Below are 19,932 nucleotides of genomic sequence, written 5' to 3'. Positions count from 1 at the left end.
TATAGTTTCTTAGTGTTTATAAATCCCTTAGCTATAGTTAGAGACTTTGTAGGTCCCAAACGGGACTTTGCCTCAAGATGGGGCATGCTCCGGTCCCCAGGTTTTAAGCCCTATGATTGCTGCAAGAGGCCCATACCCATTAGTGATCCACACAGCAGTTGTCTGCATTGCTTGGGCGAAGGACACGTTAGTAAGAAGTGCAAAATTTGCAAGTCTTTCAAGCCAAGGACTAAGAAGGAGTGCAGTATTCATTTAAGAGCGCTCTTTATGGAGTCGACCCTCACCCCAGCACTGGAGCAACGCTCCAGCTCAGCACCGAGTACCATGAACTACCGAGTAGGATGACCTACCGTGACCCGCGTCGTCCCACCGGGACCATCCATTGGCCGGCACCAGTCCCCATCCGTGGCTCCGACCAAGAAGCCCAAAAAGGTGGGGCGAGGCTGGTCTCCAACCTCCCACAAGGGAAAGGATAAGACTGGGTGTTAGCAAGGTCCCATGCCTGGCAATTCTTCACCCACGTCGGAATCTCGAGCCCAAGCTCTGGTGGAGCGGTGTAGTCCAGGCCGCTCTCTGCCGGCCATCTCAGATAGCGACAGAGGCCTCCTCGGATAGCGACAGGTCCTTCAGGTGGTGCAGGAGATCATGTCTCTCCTGGTCCCACCCACACTGGCTCCTGTGGTTTCCCAGTTACACTTTGGTCCCCACCTCAGTGGCACTGTTCCCCGTCATGGGGAACCTCCCACCAGTGCTCGCCCTCCCATAGCCGCCACGTATCTGATCATGAAAGGCAGACACAGCACACCCCCATTCGGTCCCCAGACCTTGGGCACAGGCAGAGAGCCTCAAGGTGCAGCTAGCCAGCCACCGGGCACAGAGCTTAGGAGGCATGTGCCCCCCGCCTCTCCCAGCAGGAGTTCTGGTCCCAGCACCCAGTATCTCCAAAACCACAGTACTGGTCCAGGGACTCGTCGAGGGATCGACGTTACCATTCCTTGGACCGTCGCCAATCACCGTGTGTGGGTTCTTCCTGGCACCGGGCCCATTCTGACTACCGGTCCCATTTCTCATCCCAGTACCGCTCGTCAGCTGTGAGATGTAGCTAGCTGGCTCCAAGCCGTCGTGGATCTGTCGAGCGCTACTGGACTCCAGCCGGAGTGAATGGCACCAGTCAGGTCAGAGCCACCAATCTGCTGTCCTGGTCTTCTGAGTGACCACTCAGGATCCAGCCCTGGTTTGGAGCGAGGTTCCCTGATGGCAGGAGAAGCTCCGATAGCAGTGGTAATGGCTACATTGTCGGCACTGAAACTAGCACAATGGCCTCAAGCACAGTGTCTGGTGCCGTGGTACCCATGGAACCCGTGGGGGTTCACCCAGCCCTCCTAGGCCACCTGCTTGGTGTCTGGAGCCTTGGAGAGACCAGCTGCCTCTCTCTCCCACCCTCCTCCTTAAAGCCTTGGGTGTGAGGACTCCAACAGGTTCAAGAGGGAGCAGGGGAACAAGGCCCTGGACCACCAATGTTTGTGCAGGACCCTACGGCACCGACATCTTCCTCGTCATCGCCAGACAAGGCTATAATGGGGCCCCCTTCCCCGGTTCCTCCAGATGACGCTAAAGCGCCAAGGAACAATTTGAAGAGGGTCTCTGCCAACCTAGGTCTTCAGGTGAAGGAGCTAGAGTAGCCTTCAGACTCTCTGCAATGTCCTCTGCTCCACAGCATTGACCAGAGTGGCTCTGTCCCTTCATGATGGGGTCTCTAAGATCACTAATGCCCTGTGGCAAACTCCCTCCTTCCGGTCACCCATCTCCAAGAGGGCTGAGCGCAAGTACTTTGTGCCATCCAAAGGCCACGAGAACCTGTACACCTACCCTGCTCCAAACTCCCTAGTGATAGAAGTGGTTAACCGCAGGGAGCGACACGGTCAACCCAGGCTATATCTAAGAACAAAGACTCCAAGAGACTAGACTTGTTTGGGCGTAAGATTTATTCATCCTCTAGTCTCCAGTTCAGGGTTGCCAACCATCAAGCCGTCCTGGGACACTATGATTTTAACATGTGGCAAGCCATGGCCAAGTTCGAGGCTGTCTTCCTGAGGCTTCTAAGAAAAAGTTCTGGGCTATTATACAGGAGGGCATGACTGTGGTCAGGGCGACACTCCAAGCGGCGGCGGATACGGTGGACACTGCCACCAGAGCCATGGCCTTGGCAGTCACCATGTGCCAGACATCCTGGCTACTCCTCTCTGGCTTGTCCACAGAGGCTCAGCAGTCAATGTAAGACCTCCCCTTCAATAGGCAAGTCCCATCTGCGGAATAGACGGACAATAAGCTCCATGGCCTAAAGGACCCCCGCGCGACCCTTAAAATGCTGGGCCTGTATGTTCCCGGCCCTGCCCGCAAGCGGTTTAAACCACAGTAGCCTCAGGGTCAGGGGAGCCACCCTTGCTAGGAACCTCCATAAAAAATCCAGAGGCTGCAAGAGGTGTCCTAGCCAACAGCCTTCGCAGGCCTCTGTCAAACTCAACCCGCAATAAGCGGGCAGGCAAGCGCTCATTCTTTGAGTGATTGCTCATATCCATTCCAGTTAGGTGTGTGCGCGCCGCGTGCACGTTCGTCGGAGAAACTTTTACCCTAGCAACCCTGGTGGGTCGGCTAGGCGCCCCCTGGAGTGACACCGCTATGGCGCCCAATATATATCCCAGCCGACCCGGCCACCCTTCAGTTCCTTCTTACCGCCCATGTCGGTCATTGGAACTGTGGAGAGCGGCCTCGCTGACCTCCACACTCCCTAGCAGCTCATTTTCTCTTCCCCGCACCCGGAGCCGGAGCTCATGCCCGGCTCATCGGGTTTCAAGCAGTGCTCGGCTTGTCACAAGCCTATGCCGGTTGGAGACCCCCATGACTCCTGCTTAAAGTGCCTCGGGGAGTCACACTTATCAGCTAAGTGCTCGATTTGCAAGTCTTTCAAGCCGAGAACCAAGAAGGAGCGAGACATTAGATTAAGACAGCTCCTTATGGAAGCGGCCCTGACACCTCCACCCTCGGCACCGAGCACAAGCCAGCCGGTAAGCAAGGGCACCGCCACGGCACCGAGCGCTGCCTCCAAGGACTCATGGCACCAGCCTCCGCCGGCGCCGAAACTGGCTCCAAGCCGCTCCCTCTCCCCGAGGTCGAAGACGGCGAAGGCACAAATCATCCCACCAACATCCACATCGCAGCCAGAGCCTGCGCCAAAGACGGACCGCCCGGCACCGATACCTGCCGCGGCAGCGCCTAAGCCAGCACCGTTGACTCCGACCCCACGAGGGCCGTCTAGTCCGGCACCTGGCAGCTCCCCGGTGCCCACCGTGGTAGAGCCTGCTTCGCGATCTACCCCAGAGACGTTTGCCGCAGCGAAGGATCTGATTGTGCTCACCGATGCACCACCGCCCTTACCCCCGGCACCGCCGGTGCGGGTGCTGCATTCAATTGGCAAACCGGTCCTGACCAGACCAGCTCCAGTCAGCGTAGCAGACTGGCACCGATCCAGATCGCGGTCCCGCGGACGCTCTACATCGAGACGTCGCTCACACTCTAGACGGCGATCTCAGTTGCGGCACCGGTCAGACTCCCGGCACCGGCATTCACCCCGGCACCGATCACCTCGGTACCGCTCACACTCCCGCCACCGGTCGACGTCTCGAGCGTCAACCTGGTACTCACGGTACCGCTCCAGCTCGCAGCACCGCGGAGGGTACCGCACCTCCAGGAGCAGGTTGAGACAGAGAGACTCGAGATCTCGGTTGACCTCCCGGCACCGAGCCGGTCGCAGGTCCCGGTCTCGCTCTCGGCACCGTCACCTCACCAATACAGACACCGGTCACCACAACCCAGAGGTGTAAGGTCTGTCAGAACCTCGGCTCCAACTTTCGTTGCTCCACCATGGCCGTCCAGAGGCACGTCGGCGTCCTCCCAGGCGGGTAACTACTACGACCGGGACCAGGATCCCGAAGTACCGTTGGGAGTGTTCCAGGACCCCCGCCCGCAGGACGTGGGGTCTCAACAGTGGGGTTTTTGGACACCCTGGGCATACCATCAGACCCAGAGTGGCTCCCTGCCCCAGACCCGTTCTGCCACCTCAGAACATCGGGTACCGGAGGCCACGGTTTCCTGCCCCTCCCGCGGTTGAGTCAGAAAAACAACTGCCACCAGACTCCCCAGGTCAACTGGAGCAGGAACTGGTCCAGGAGCAGGAGACCACACAGGATGCCCTTATCCTCGGAGTATCCTCCTCCTCCTCCTCGCCAGATGAGGCCGTGGCTGGGTCTTCAGCGTCAGCGCCCTCACCGATAGACCTCAGAGCCCACCAGGACCTCCTCCGCAGAGTGGCCCTTAACATCAGCCTACCTGTGGAGGAGGTCCCAGATGTTGAGGACCAGGTAGTGAGCATCCTCTCTGCGGACGCGCCTACCCGAGTAGCCCTCTCTTTCATCAAGACTATCCAGTCCACCGCCGATAACCTTTGGCAATCTCCAGCCTCCATTCCACCGACGGCTAAGGGAGTGGAAAGAAAGTACATGGTACCCTCTCGGGGGTACGAGTACCTATACGTCCACCCTCCTCCCTAGTTGTTCAGTCTGTCAACTACAGGAAACGGCGTGGCCAGCAGGCACCGGCCCCCAAATCCAAGGAGGCTAGGCGGATGGACCTCATGGGTCGCAAGGTGTACTCAGCTGGGGCCTTGCAACTCTGTGTGGCCAACCAACAGGCTCTGTTGGGCCGGTATAACTACAATATATGGGCGGAGGTGGCCAAGTTCTCCGAGCTTCTACCCCAGGACTCGCGCCCGGAATTTAATGCGTTCCTGGAGGAGGGTAAGAAGGTGGCCAGGACCTCTCTACAGGCCTCCCTCAACGCGGCCGACTCAGCAGCCAGAACCTTGGCCTCGGGAATCACCATGAGGCGCATTTCCTGGCTTCAGGCCTCCACTCTACCCCCGGAACTGCAGTATACCGTCCAGGACTTACCCTTTGACGGGAAGGGTTTGTTCTCGGACAAAACGGATTCCAAACTGCAAAACCTGAAGGACAACCGAGTCATCATACGCTCGCTGGGGATGCATACACCTTCCACCCAGCGTAGACCCTTCAGGCCCCAAGCACGCTGCCCATACTTCCCACCCCGCCAGAGGCAGGACTTCAGCAGACAGCGTGGCCGGGGGGGCCGCAGACACCAGTCCAGCTCCCAGGGAGGACAAAACCAAGGGCCCTCCAAGGCACCACCAGGTCCCAAGTCCGGCTTTTGAAGGTGCGCCCGGGGACGGCGTACCAGCCTCAAGACAGGATCCTTCCCCTACCTTCTCCAACCGCCTCTCCCACTTCCTCCCGGTGTGGTCCCAGTTAACTTCAGACCGTTGGGTGCTGCGCACGGTGAAGCAAGGATACCACCTACAATTTGCTTCCTCACCCCCTTCCCGCCCCCCTTCCCAGTCCCTCTTCAGGGACACCTCTCACGAGCAAACCCTCCTGCAAGAGATTCGTTCTCTCCTGGCAGCAGGAGCTATAGAGGAGGTACCTCTAGACGAGAGAGGAAAGGGATTCTACTCCCGATATTTTCTGATTCCCAAGTCCAAAGGAGGTCTCAGACCCATCCTAGACCTGCGGGGCCTCAACAAATGGATGCTCAAGTCAAAGTTCCGCATGATCTCCTTGGGAACCATTATCCCATCCCTGGATCCTGGAGACTGGTATGCCGCCCTCGACATGAAGGACGCGTACTTCCATATTGCCATCTTTCCACCGCACAGGAAGTACCTTCGTTTCACGGTCAGACATCAGCACTTCCAATTCGCAGTCCTACCCTTCGGCCTCTCCACGGCCCCGAGGGTGTTTACCAAGTGCATGGCCATCGTGGCCGCCCACCTCCGTCGGCGGCAAATCCACGTGTTTCCGTACCTCGACAACTGGCTCCTAAAGGGGTCCTCCCAGTCGCAGGTGCGGCAACATGTTGAGGGGGTTACGGACCTCTTCTCCCAGCTCGGACTGCTTCTCAATGCCGAGAAATCCATCCTGGTCCCCACACAGAGGTTGGACTTCATAGGCGCGACCCTGGACTCTACTCAAGCCAGGGCTTGCTTGCCTCAGCCCCGCTTCCAGACTATCGTCTTGATCATACGGAGCTTGCAGGCCTCCACAATCACCTCAGCTTGCACCTGTCTCGCACTACTGAGGCATATGGCCGCATGTACTTATGTGACAAAGTATGCCAGGCTCCGAATGAGACCCTTCCAAACGTGGCTTCATTCGGTATTCCGCCCGGGCAAGGACCACCTAGACATATTGGTGACAGTCCCCTCCGGCCCCCTCCGCTCCCTCGACTGGTGGCTGACCCCATCCATAGTATGCGCGGGGATGCCATTCCACCCACAGCCACCGTCGATGACTCTAACAACCGATGCATCATCCCTGGGGTGGGGGGCCCACCTAGGGGACCTACGTACCCAGGGCCTACGGTCGTCCCAAGAGTTGTCACTCCACATAAATGTCCAGGAGTTGAGGGCAGTCCGCCTCGCGTGCCAGGCGTTCCAACAACACCTGCACGGCCGTTGTGTTTCTGTATTCACGGACAACACAACGGCCATGTACTACATCAACAAACAAGGGGGAACCCGTTCATCTCCCCTATGTCAGGAAGCCATTCGACTCTGGGACTTCTGCATAGCCCAGTTGATAGATCTTGTGGCACCCTTCCTCCCAGGGACCAGGAACGCACTGGCGGACAGACTCAGCTGATCCTTCCTATGCCACGAATGGTCGATCAGGCCGGATGTCATCCATTCCCTCTTCCAGAAGTGGGGATTTCCCCGCATAGACCTATTCGTGACCAGGTCCAACAGGAAGTGCCAGGAGTTTTGCTCCTTTCAAGGTTTCTCTCCCGGGTCGATCACGGATGCATTCCTCCTGCCATGGACCCACCATCTATTGTATGCCTTCCCGCCGTTTCCTCTGGTGCACAAAGTCCTGTTGAAGCTCCGCAGGGACAAAGCGCATCTAATCCTGATCGCACCTGCGTGGCCCAGACAGCATTGGTTCACCGCCTTGCTGGATCTGTCTGTGGACCACCCAATCCCCCTCCCTCTCCACCCGGACCTGATCACACAGGATCACGGCAGGCTCCGTCACCCGGACTTACGAGCCCTCCACCTCACGGCGTGGCTGCTGCATGGCTGAATGCGGCAGAGTTGAGCTGCTCCGCACCGGTTCAGCATATCCTTCTTAGCAGCAGGAAACCTTCCACCCGCTCAAGTACACGGCCAAGTGGAAGCGCTTCTCTTGCTGGTGTGCTACTCAGGGTGTGACCCCTTCAGAGGCTCCGATTCCCACGGTCCTAGACTACCTCTGGTACCTTAAGCAGCAGGGCCTAGCGACATCCTCCTTGAAGGTACACTTAGCGGCCATATCTGCCTTCCAACCAGGAGAAGGTGGCCGCTCCGTATTCTCCGACCCCCTAGTCGCTAGATTCGTTAAAGGCTTGGAGCGTCTCTACCCCCCCGTACGCCTCCCTGCTCCTACCTGGGTCCTTAACTTGGTCCTAAACAGACTCACGCTCCCACCATTTGAGCCACTGGCAACTTGCTCGCTCCTGTACCTGTCATGGAAGACGGCCTTCCTGGTGGCCATTACATCGGCCAGGCGGGTCTCCGAGCTGAGAGCTCTCACAGTGGACCCACCCTACACTGTTTTCCATAAAGACAAGGTACACCTGCGACCCCACCCGGTGTTCCTCCCTAAGGTTGTGTCTGCCTTCCATACCAACCAGGACATCTTCCTCCCGGTCTTCTTCCCGAAGCCCCACTCTTCTCGGAGAGAACAGCAGCTACACTCCTTAGATGTACGCAGGGCACTCGCTTTCTACATTGAGCGAACAAAGCCGTTTCGGAAGTCTCCGCAACTGTTTGTGGCAGTCGCAGAACGGATGAGGGGTCTACCAATCTCCTCCCAGAGGATTTCCTCCTGGGTGACTGCATGCATTCGCGCATGCTACGATCTAGCTCGTGTCCCCTCTGGCCACCTCACGGCACATTCCACGAGAGCTCAGGCGTCGTCGGCAGCCTTCCTGGCGCACGTGCCTATCCAGGAGATATGCCGTGCAGCGACCTGGTCATCGGTCCACACATTCACCGCACACTATGCGCTAGTCCGACAATCAAGAGATGATGCGGCCTTTGGCGTAGCAGTTCTAAATACCACCACATCTCGCTCCGACCCTTTCGCCTAGGTAAGGCTTGGGAATCACCTAACTGGAATGGATATGAGCAATCACTCGAAGAAGAAAAGACGGTTACTTACCTTTGTAACTGTTGTTCTTCGAGATGTGTTGCTCATATCCATTCCAAACCCACCCTCCTTCCCCACTGTCGGAGTAGCCGGTAAGAAGGAACTGAAGGGTGGCCGGGTCGGCTGGGATATATATTGGGCGCCATAGCGGCGCCACTCCAGGGGGCACCCAGCCGACCCGCCAGGGTTGCTAGGGTAAAAGTTTCTCCGAACGTGCACGCGGCGCGCACACACCTAACTGGAATGGATATGAGCAACACATCTCGAAGAACAACAGTTACAAAGGTGAGTAACCGTCTTTTTTGAGGGTATGCCCGAGGGCGACCTACTGGACTGTTCCCTGGATCCTCCCTCCCTCATATTTGCCAAATGCCTTTCTCCTTTCCTCCCTGCGCGGGCATCTAGAACATTGGATCGATGGGTCCTCAATACGGTGGCGTGGGGTTACACCCTTTAGTTACTTTCCACCTCTCCTTCCTACCCCCCCCCCCTCGTCCCTCTTCAGGGATCCTTCTCACGAGAGTCTCCTCGCGCAGGAGGTAGATGGGTTACTACAGCTAGATGCAGTGGAGGTCAGTCCTCCAGAGTACAGGAACAAGGGGTTCTGTACCTGTTACTTTTTAAACCCAAAGGTCAAGGGCAGTCTGCAACCTATCCTGGATTTACGAGACTTGAACTGCTTCCTAGCAAAGCTGAAGTTCTGAATGGCCTCCAACATCCCCTCCCTGGATCCAGGAGACTGGTACACTGTCCTTGATCTGAAAGATGCGTACTTTCACGTCGCCATCTTTGAGGGACACAGACACTTCCTCTGGTTTATGGTAGGTCCCAACTGCTGTCAGTTTGCGGTCCTCTCGTTTGGCCTAGTGACAGCAAGGTGGGTATTTACCAAGTGCATGTTGGTGGGGGCTGCTTACCTCAGACGTTGGGGTATCCAGATCTACCCGTACCTCGAAGAACGGCTAGTCAAGGGCAGCTCCAGGTCCAAAGGCATGTTGCGATGCTTTTAGCCACTTGCCGTTGCCTTGTCCTGTTGGTAAATGACAAAAACACCACATTAGTTCCAGTACAGAGGATAGAGTTCATCGGAGTGGTGCTCGACTCAACTTGTACCAGGATGTTCCTGCTGTTGGAGAGATTCGGGGCACTGATGGACCTCATTGCAGAAGTCTCAGTGTTTCCCCTGACCATGGCCAGGGTTTGCCTGTGCCTACTAGGTCACATGGCAGCGTGTACATATGTGTTGCGCCACACCAGGCTCTGGATATGACCTCTACAGCAATGGCTGGCGACAGTCTATTCCTAGTCCAGGGAGCACCTGCAAAAGGTTGTTACCATCCCCACAACTATACTTATCTCGCTGCAGTGATGGACCGACCTGGAGAAAGTCCTGGAAGGAGTTCCCTTTGTCAGCACTCCTCATTCAGTCGAGTTGGTTTTGGATGCCTTGGACTCAGCTGTGGGGGAGGGGGCACCTCAGCACTTTCCAGTCCCAAGGTATGTGGTCCCCAGAGGAAACGATGCTACACATAAACATCAAAGAGCTCAGGGCGGTCCGCAGGGCGTGCGCGGTCTTCCTACCTCACCTGTCGGGCAAAGTGGTTGGAGTCCTGACAGACAACACACCTTCGATGTTCTACATCAACAGACAAGGGAGAATACTATCCTCGGCCCTCTGCCAAGAGGCACTCCATCTTTGGGACTTCTGCATTGGCCATGGAATCCACCTAGACGCATGTCACCTTCCGGGTGCCAAGAACATGCTAGCAGATCACCTAAGCAGGGACTTCTCCTCTCACCACAAGTGGGTGGTCCACCCGCAGGTAGCTGGCATGATCTTCCAGTGGTGCGGAACTGCCCAAGTGGATTTGTTCGCCAGCAGGCAGAACGGGAGGTGCCACAGGTTTTGCTACAGACGGGGTCTGGGCAAGGGCTCCCCCCCGACGCCTTCCTCCTGACATAGGCAGGAAACCTGATGTACATGTTCCCTCCGATTCCACTCATCAGCAAAGTCCTAGCGAAAATCAAGAGAGACAAGGCTCAGGTTATCATGATTGCCCCAGCAAGGCCTCGCGAGCACTGATTTGGGATGCTATCAAGCCTGTCGGCAATCCCTCCATGGCTCCTGCCAAACCGACTGGACCTGCTGTCATAGAATCACGGTCGAATCTTGCACCTCAACCTCTCATCTCTCCACCTTACAGCGTGGATGTTGCATGGCTGAACCTGGAGGAATGAGCCTGTTCGGAAGGGGTCCAGAAAGCCCTCGACCATAAGAACATAAGAACGGCCATACCAGGTCAGACCAAAGGTCCATCTAGCCCAGTATCTGTCTACCAACAGTGGCCAATGCCAGGTGCCCCAGAAGGAGTGAACCTAACAGGCAATGATCAAGTGATCACTCTCCTGCCATCCATCTCCATTCTCTGACAAACAGAGGCTAGGGACACCATTCCTTACCCATCCTGGCTAATAGCCATTTATGAACTTAACCACCATGAATTTATCCAGTTCTCTTTTAAATGCTGTTATAGTCCTAGCCTTCACAACCTCCTCAGGTAAGGAGTTCCACAAGTTGACTGTGTGCTGCGTGAAGAACTTCCTTTTATTTGTTTTAAACCTGCTGCCTATTAATTTCATTTGATGACCCCTAGTTCTTGTATTATGGGAATAAGTAAATAACGTTTCCTTATCCACTATCATATACCTCTATCATATCCCCCCTTAGTCTCCTCTTTTCCAAGCTGAAGAATCCTAGCCTCTTTAATCTTTCCTCATATGGGACCCTCTCCAAACCCCTAATCAATTTAGTTGCCCTTTTCTGAACCTTTTCTAGTGCCAGTATATCTTTTTTGAGATGAGGAGACCACATCTGTACGCAGTATTCTAGATGTGGGCGTACCATGGATTTATATAAGGGCAATAATATATTCTCAGTCTTATTCTCTATCCCCTTTTTAATGATTCCTAACATCCTGTTTGCTTTTTTGACCACCTTTGCACACTGTGTGGACATCTTCAGAGAACTGTCGACGATGACTCCAAGATCTTCTTTTTCCTGACTCATTGTACTAAATTTGCTCCCATCATATTGTATGACCAGAGAGACTTACCTGGAAAATTGGAGGAGATTCTTCTGCTGGGCAGCTGAACGAGGCATCTCCCCTTCACATTCTTTGGTGCAGTCCATCCTAGACTACCTGCTTCATTTGAGGAACAAGGGCCTGGCACAGTCCTCTATCAGGGTGCATCTGGCGGCTATTTCCACCCTTCATCTGCCCATTCACAGGCAGACGGTGTTCTCCCATGACATGATAGTCAGGTTCCTCAGAGGTCTTGAGAGACTTTTTCCTCACGTTTAGTCCCTGGTCCCTGAGTGGGATCTCACCTTGGCTCTGTCCATGCTCACGGCCCACCCTTTGTGCCGTTGGCCTCGTGCTCCCTGTCTCACCTATCGTGGAAGGTAGCTTTCCTGGTAGCGGTGATGTCGGCGAGGCGAGTCTCCGAGCTGTGGGTCCTGACCTCAGAACTGCCATGCACAGTCTCCTATAAGGACACAGTCCAGCTCCGGCCCCACCCAGCCTTCCTTTCCAAGGTGGTGTCGTGTCTACTTTCCACGTGAGCCAGGACATCTTCCTTCAGGTCTTCTGCTCTAAGCCCCATGAGACTAGTGAAGAGAGGCGCCTTCATGCTTTGGATGTAAGAAGGGCCCTGGCTTTCTACCTAGATCGGACAAAGCCTTTCCGTAAGTAGACTTGGCTTTTCATCTCTACAGCTGATTGGATAAAGGGCCTCTTGGTGTCCATGCAGAGGATTTTTAACTGGATCACCTCTTGCATTCAGACCTGCTACGAGTTGGTGGGAGTCCCTTTGCTGCCGATTGTCAGAGCCCACTCGACCAGAGCGCAGGCATCTTCGGAGGCTTTCCTGGCACATTTCCCAATCCAGGACATCTGTCAAGTTGTGACATGGTCCTCGGTGCACATGTTCATGGCCCACTATGCCAGCACTCAGCAGGCCAGGGATGACACCGAGTTCGGCAGAGCGGTGTTGCAGTCTACACATCCATGAATGCCTACCCACCTCCGAGGGGTACTGCTTGGGAGTCACCTAAGTTGAATGGACATAAGCAAGCACTCAAAGAAGGAAAGGCAGTTACCTTTTCTGTAACTGGTTTTCCTTGAGATGTGTTGCTCGTGTCCATTCCACAACCTGCTCTCCTTCCCCACTGTCGGAGTTTCTGGCAAGAAGAAACTCAGGGTGGGGGGAACCGGTGGCGCCCTAAATAGTACGGTATGTGTGCGCCACTCCAGAAGACATCAGAGCCGGTCCCCTATGGGTACTGCTGAGGGAAAAACTTATGGCACCAGTGCATGTGGCAAGCACACACACCCAAGCTGAATGGACATGAGCAACACATCTCGAAGAACGTCAGTTTCAGAAAAGGTAACTGTCAGTTTAGTTGGGTTTCAGCATCTAAGAATCTGAAATTAAGCTGAAAGTTATTTTTGTTATTGTGGACTTTACATTTTGAAAATGAATAAAATGTTTATTCTGCAAAAGGTTATGGATACTTCAGTGTTCCACGAAACTTTTACGCCAAACATGATGAAATGCCACAGGTTCTTTCTTTGAAGAAATTGGATCCAGTTGTCAGTTAAGTAACAGACTGATTCATGGCTCCAACAGCATAAAGGGACCTATAAAAGCTGAAAAATCTGGCCAATGAATCCCCAGTCTTAGGGGATCCCTTTACTGCATCCACTCTACCCACCTCCTCACAGCCACTGGTGTAATAGGTGGAACTGAGACTTATGCTCTTTGACTCTTCTCAACTGCCAGAAAGGCCTTTTGAGGTTGCTGAATGTAAGTTAAAACAGCTTTGATTTATGCTACACAGTCCTCTGACCAGACCCAGAACAGAGGGATGTATAAAGGTGGCATTAATAATAATCATGCCTAGCTTTTAATCTGTTGTTTTCAAAGCACTTACAATCATTTTAATATTTAGCCTCACAGCACCCTTATGAAGCAAGAAGTGCTGTTAACCCCCTTCTACAGAAATGCTAAGTGACTTGTCCAAGGTCACCCAGGAAATTTGTGGTAGAGTAGGGACTTGAACCTATAGCTCTCAGGTCCTAGTCTAGTGTCTTAACAATTGGCCTATCCTTCCCCCTAGTCTTACACTTAGGGTAGCTTGGTTGGAACTGATAATTAAGCCCACTAGGATTTATTTTAATCATATACACTACTTCAAATGTTCTGTGGGGGCATTTGAACACAAACTGTGTAAAAAAAAAAAAAAAAAAAAAAAAAAAAAAAAAAAAAAAACAAAAACAGAAATCCATCTATTAGCAACATAAACTGGACTTATACAGCATATTTTCTCTTCTCAATGGTGTGTCTAGATAATTTGTCAACCTTAAATTTACTTACACTAAGTTGGTGAATGTTGGGTAAGAACATAGGCCCATGGTAATGCTGTTTTTACCATGTTACCGTATGCATCTCTGCTCTGCTCAAATGATGAGTGCCCAGAGTTTGCCCAAGTGTTGCCGCTGCTGAGAAATATCAAAACAGGTTTTTGTATATAGGAGGCATTCAGAAATCAGCCCATCCATTACAATGGCAACTCAGAGCTGCATGCGGTTTAACTTGTGGTTTTAAAATATCAGCATTCCCCACAGAAGATCCTTAACAATGCATTGTTATAAATGAATCATATATGCCTAGAATGTTTCCCATTAATGTGCGTCATATAAGAAGGCAGGCAATGTGCCATGATAGATTTTCCATATGTGTCACAGTAAGATCTTAACATTTCCCTAATGTAACTTACACATAATACATCAGCCTTGAGTTGCATCACCCCAAATCAGACCTAGACACAAGGTGTCATGTAGAAAGGCATGCAATTGAACAGGGATCTTCCTGCAGATGAGTCACGTGCTTCCATAAGATGTGGCACCAGATTCTTTCCCTTAGGGCTCTGTAATAAGAAATTATATTTAGCACTTGAATAACAATTCATGCAATACTTTCTAAAGTGCTTTCAAGATGCAGAACATTGTGTTCTAAGCTACTGATTAATAATTTAAATACCAGTGCTCATGTGTGAGAGTCCACATAGTGCTTCCTCTTGTTTGACAGTCCATATCAGAACCTTTCCTTTGTTAACTCTGTGCAGTTCTTAAACATTTAAATCGATAAATAGTAGATTCCAGCAGGGAGAAGCTATCATTGGATTCCTCAGGAAGTGGTATCAGGACCAATAGTGTTCAATGTCCACCACCTCCAATTCCTGGCTATATTTAATCATTAAAACTTTCTGGCTACACAAAACTACTTGGACAAGGGAGAAATTGGGAATTATGAGAAGCTTCAAAAGAGCTAATCAAACGGGATAACTGATCAAAGATGGCTACTTCCTGCCCAGCAGCATGCTTCATTAGCAGTTTGGTTTTATAAAAATGGCAGAGTACATATCTGAATGCATTAAATGGAAATAAACTACTGAAAAGGGACATTCCCATATAAAAGACTTAGATTGCATCTGAGATTGTAAAAGTCCTCTGGATCCACCAGACCTACTCATCTTGGTCCCTTCTGGCTTTAGAATCTGTAATCTGACTCTTTAGTGAGTACAAGAATCCTTCAGTGGAGAATAGCATCTATTCTGCTTCTGCATAAAAATAAAGCAGAGTGAAATAGGCAAGGACCTTCTGTTGAGGGGAGGAGACCTTTGTAGGGGAGCAACAAAGTGGAGAGTGATGGAGGGAGTAGAAAAGAGGGAGGGAGAGAGATTCCTGATGTACGGCCTCAGGGTTGGAGGTGCAAGGGGGTAAATCGTGAGAGAGATCTGGACAAAAAGAAGTGGAAGGAGAGAGTGTGACAAATAATGAGAGGTTGACAGAAGAGGAATTCACAACAATCTCTGAGGAGGGCCAATTTGTTTTGTTGCAAACCAATTGTTAACTGGATTGGTAGTAGAAAACAGCCAGTAATAATCACCCCTGAACTTCCCTTGCTTACCCTAGCCCAGTTTTAGATAAAAGAATTCTAGTGTGGGGAGAGACAGTGATACTATGGCAACTCTTCCCAGAGAGAAAGGAAAATGCTTGCTTTATGTGTGGTATATTCAACTTGTGGAATTCACTGCTGCTTGACATCAGGGTGACAGTGTAAGCAGGCTTTTAAGCAAGTGATCATAAAATCATCTAGACTAACATTTATCTTAACTGGCACAGCTGCAATGTTAGCTGGGTGGATAACCCAACCTTCCCTTTTGGGATGTAGTCTGTTTTCCTGTGGGAGATTTACCCCTGGCCTCTTCTCCTTTATTTAGTGCAAGAATAATTAGCTCTGTTGGAAGGCTTTTCTAATACCTGCTAACATTTAAATAGGGCCACACCTTTCAACTCCATTGAAATGCATTGGATTAGGACTCAGGGCTTTTTAGGTGGAAGGGACAAAGTAGCAAGCAGAGTCCCTCCAAATGGAGGCATTTGGCATGCATCCGTTTTTATTTTAATTTTCTACTAACTCCTGAAGTATTATGTCCTGGCTGGTATCAGAGGCAGGATCTCAGATTAGATTGACTTGGCATAGCAATGACTAGCTTAATTTTAGAAAAGTGTTGAAAATACTGGTCCAGCTGGCTTAGATCTCTCATAGCTTGGATGTAGGAATTACACTGCTCCAGCTGAGAACTTGTCTTAAGCAAAGCATATCTATTTAGTAAAACTTCTTACACTACTTAATGTCGGAGGGGGAAGAAACCAGCTTTTCAACTCGGTGTACAAAAGTCCTCCCACAGTGTGTAAACTGAGAGGCGGAGGTGTGTCATTAACTGTCAGTTAACGAATGATACACGACTCCATGGGAGCACGCCCATGAAACATATGTTCCTGCCCCTCCCGCTGAGGTCTGCGGGCTTTGAACTCCCAGCTCACAAGGCAGGCAGGGCTATCACATGGAAACATGAGCGAGAGCCTCCCGAAGGTTTCTGGTAGCTACGGAGAGGAGTTTGTAGTGAAGTAGCAGTGGAGGCACTTCTGACCTGGATTAAAACTAAAGCTTCTGCAGGCAGGAGACAGCATGGTGGCTTATGATGAAGTTGGAGGTCTCCTTCCTATTAAAAGGACGATTCGAGTCCTAGATGCTCAGAATCAGTCTTTCAGAGAACAGGAGGTAAGTTTAAAGCTGGCACTGCTGCTTGGGTACTTTTATCCTTGTGTAATTTCTGGTGAACTGCTCCAAATTCTAACAGCTTTCCGTTGACTTTTTTGGCTCTTATCAACTGTTACAAATGTATTTTGTGTTAGAAGATTATGGCAAAACTGCTCTAGCATTTATCCTGTTTATTATGCTAACTCCAAGGGGGTAACTGAGAACAGGACCCCATTGTGCTAGGCACTGCACACCACATACCGTTGAAGACCTAAGGTGCTGCAAATAGAAATGACTAACCAGAGTGGACAGTAAGGCGCTGCAAATAGTAATAACTAACCAGAGTGGACAGTACATCTGTCCACTCTGGTTAGTTAGACTCTGACTTCCAAACAGAAGTAGACTTTCTTCAGTTAAAACAGCGGACTTTGGAACTTGCGTGCCTGATACAGATAGAACACTTGTTTATTTTCTGCTGTAGGTAGATTAATTTTTAATTTGTATTAGACTTCTGCTTTAACGACAGTTTTTTCACAGGACTATGTTCAGAAACACTTCCTCTGTAGTTGAGGTAGATCGAGAAAACAAAATTGTAGTGGAGAGGTCTGAACTTTCTTTGTATTCTGCCAAGTTTGTATTTTATACCCTTCCTCTAACAGGAAGCAGTTTAAACCCATGGTTTATCTGTCTTGGACCCTCTGCTTAGTCTAGACTTTGTTTTAATTTTGACCTCACGGAATTATATGGATAGAATTACTTGGTGGCAATGAAATATCTTTTTCTTTTTGCTGGGATACAACTAAAGAGACAGGATCCAGAGTTTTTACATATTTTTATTTTTGTTAGAGAGTAGAAAGGTTAAAGCATTCTTTTAAAATTTTTGAATAATTCTGTTTTAGCTAAAAGCTGGCATTGTGTGGTATTTCTTCTCAATTTTTATAGTAAGTTTAAGTATTTTTGAAGTGTTTAATGCTATCATGAGAGCATAACATTAAAAACTTATGATCAGTGGTGTTTCATGTTTTAGTTTTTCTGCCAATGATTGGTTACACTGTTTCTTTTCCATACCTTGAAAATTAGTTTTATTTTGTTTTTCATTGTGTTTGTTTTTAGAATAGTATTAATATAAAAATCTTAAAGATTTAGGACAATCTTGTAGAAACCCATAAACTTAAATCTGATGGGTAAAACTTTCAAAAGCACTTCAGTGACTTAGGAACTTAAGTGATTTAGAAGTACCCAAGTCTCTTTTTAAAATGGGACTTAGGCCTCTAAGTCACTTAGACACTTTTTGAAGTTTTATCCTAAATATGTAAAGGCCTGATCCTGTAACACTGTATGCCTCTGAGTAACGTTGCTCATGTGAGTAGTCCCCTTGGAGTCACTGGGACTAATTGTATGAGTAAAGTCAAGTATATGCTCGTAGGATCAGGCCCTAAAGTGGGCTCATTCTCTCCATGAACCTTTTTCTAAAACCATCCTATTTAATGACTCACGCATTATTTTTTATTGGCTGCTTTGCAGATTTTTTTTATTAAGGTGTTTACTATGTGTGTAAACAAGGTTATTTTTTTTTAAAAGCTTTGCAACCTTAATGTTGTGTAAGTCAGTCCCATTGCATTCCTGGAGGATTATTGCATACCTTGTGTGTTGACACAAGACACAAGTCCAGTAATCCAGTAGAAATGTACTGCCTACGGTATCATCTTGTTAAAAGATGTATATTATAAAAAAGTCAATTCTGCAGTAAAAGTCTATTTGACCCAAGACATCCTATTAAAGTTCTTTGAGCGTCAGTTTCTAAAACAGTTATCCTGCTTTAAGTCGGGAAACATAAATGCAACCTCAGCTAAGGAGTCACTACTGTCGTTTCATAATATATAAGAAAAAATAGATGCTAAGAGAGTTGTGAAATAAACAAGGTAAAAACAGTTTAAGGAATAAATCTGTATCCTTGTATGGATTTATGTGTTGTAGGATACTATGAAAGTTCGGCTGTGTATTGGACATGAAATAGTTATTTTTGGTTGGGGTGTCAGTACTCAGTTGCTGTCACCAGCCAGAGAAGTCCTTTATCCACCAAAGAGGTACAGCACAATGCTTCCCCCTCTACCCTTATCACTTTCTTCACTGCAAGGAAGTGAGAAGGTGGTTTAATTTATGTGTCAGTTCAATCCTTGGCCTCTGCTGAAACTCAGTTTGAGATGTGGACAGCTATCTGCTAAGAATTGGGCTGAGCACAAGCAGACTCATTTCACATAAATCTTTAAATAATTCTCAGATAGCATTTACTTCTGACAGAGACCATATTTGAACTAGTGAGTTCAGTCCCTTTTGAATCTCACTGGTAATATTTGGCAGTAATTTGTGCTGTGAATATTTTTTCAATTTGTCACCAACTTTTCCTATGTTTGTATGCCCTTGTATGTAGAATGTATAACTACACTTGATGTAGTAAATGATCCTTGTAAAAATAGTAAGAATTACTGTGGAGGAAATACTGTACACAGTGCAGGCTCTTAAGTCCTTTTGCACTCGAAAAACAGAAACCACTTTAGACTGAATCAGCTACAAAATGTGGCTTTTTAAAATGTGACAAATTTTGTACCTGTGAAGGATAAGGACTTGGAAACTTCTAATTGTTCTCTGCCTCTTCTGCCTTCTGAATGGAATGCGAAAGCTTTGCTTTCAACCTCAAATCTTTGCCTGCAATGTCTAGCCCAGATACTTTTTTTTAAAACAAAAACCAAAAAAAGGCCTTGAAAAACTGGTTTTTCAAATGGAAAGAGACATGCTGTTAGCTATTGCAGCACTGACACTTAACTAAAACACAAGAAAGTTTAATAAATGTTAATCTTTTCTTAAAACTGTAGATTTCCATAAGTAGAGCTTCCCAGCGTCGGACTATTTATTGTTTCCAAATGCAGTACTTTTAAATACTGGGCCAATATCATCCCTAATATAAGTTCAATTGAAACTAATGAAGTTTACCTCAGGGATGAACTTGGCCTAATGTGGAGTTAAACCCAAAGCTGAAATACAGATGTGAGATCATAGCAAAATGCAGTATTTATTCTTTGAGGAAGGAAAACAGGTTTTTGTGGTGTATGGTGGTTTCTGTTTGGGGCGATTTTTCTCTCTCCATGTAGTCAAGCCTCTCTGGCTTTGAATTCCTTGGTGGAGGGCATGTTTATCTAGAAAGCTTTCTGATTGTGCTAATTTCTTACTGGTGGTGGTTTGTGCAAAATTCTTTCTTCCTTAATGCACAAGAGTACTTTGGGGGCATGGCTTTATTCTTGGTTTAGGAAGAGAAGTACTTTTGCTGTTTTCACTTCACTCTAGTGTTGGCATGTCTGTTTGTATCAACTTATCTGTTCTGAAGAGTGGTAATTTATAAATCCATTCAAACAGGGAGCCCCTTTGTACTGTCTTAGCAAATGGAAAGGAA

At 49.5% G+C, this 19,932-nt stretch overlaps 1 protein-coding gene across 2 annotated transcripts in view; it reads left to right on the top strand.

Moving 5' to 3' along the window:
* NET1 (neuroepithelial cell transforming 1) overlaps window positions 1-19,932 on the top strand; it is a 92,642-nt gene that overhangs the window by 62,860 nt on the left and 9,850 nt on the right. Inside the window, exon 1 of one of the 2 annotated variants that reach the window (XM_050936892.1) lies at window positions 16,239-16,505. The exons of the other annotated variant lie outside the window; for it this stretch is intronic. Within the exon in view, the coding sequence (XP_050792849.1) occupies window positions 16,413-16,505 (93 nt within the window). The 5' untranslated portion in view covers window positions 16,239-16,412. Of the gene's footprint in view, window positions 1-16,238; window positions 16,506-19,932 lie in introns of those variants that run through there. 2 annotated transcript variants of the gene reach the window in all.

This window comes from Gopherus flavomarginatus, chromosome 1 (genome assembly GCF_025201925.1).
Source record: "Gopherus flavomarginatus isolate rGopFla2 chromosome 1, rGopFla2.mat.asm, whole genome shotgun sequence".
Taxonomy (NCBI): domain Eukaryota; kingdom Metazoa; phylum Chordata; order Testudines; family Testudinidae; genus Gopherus; species Gopherus flavomarginatus.
This window is presented reverse-complemented; position numbering and strand designations above follow the sequence as displayed.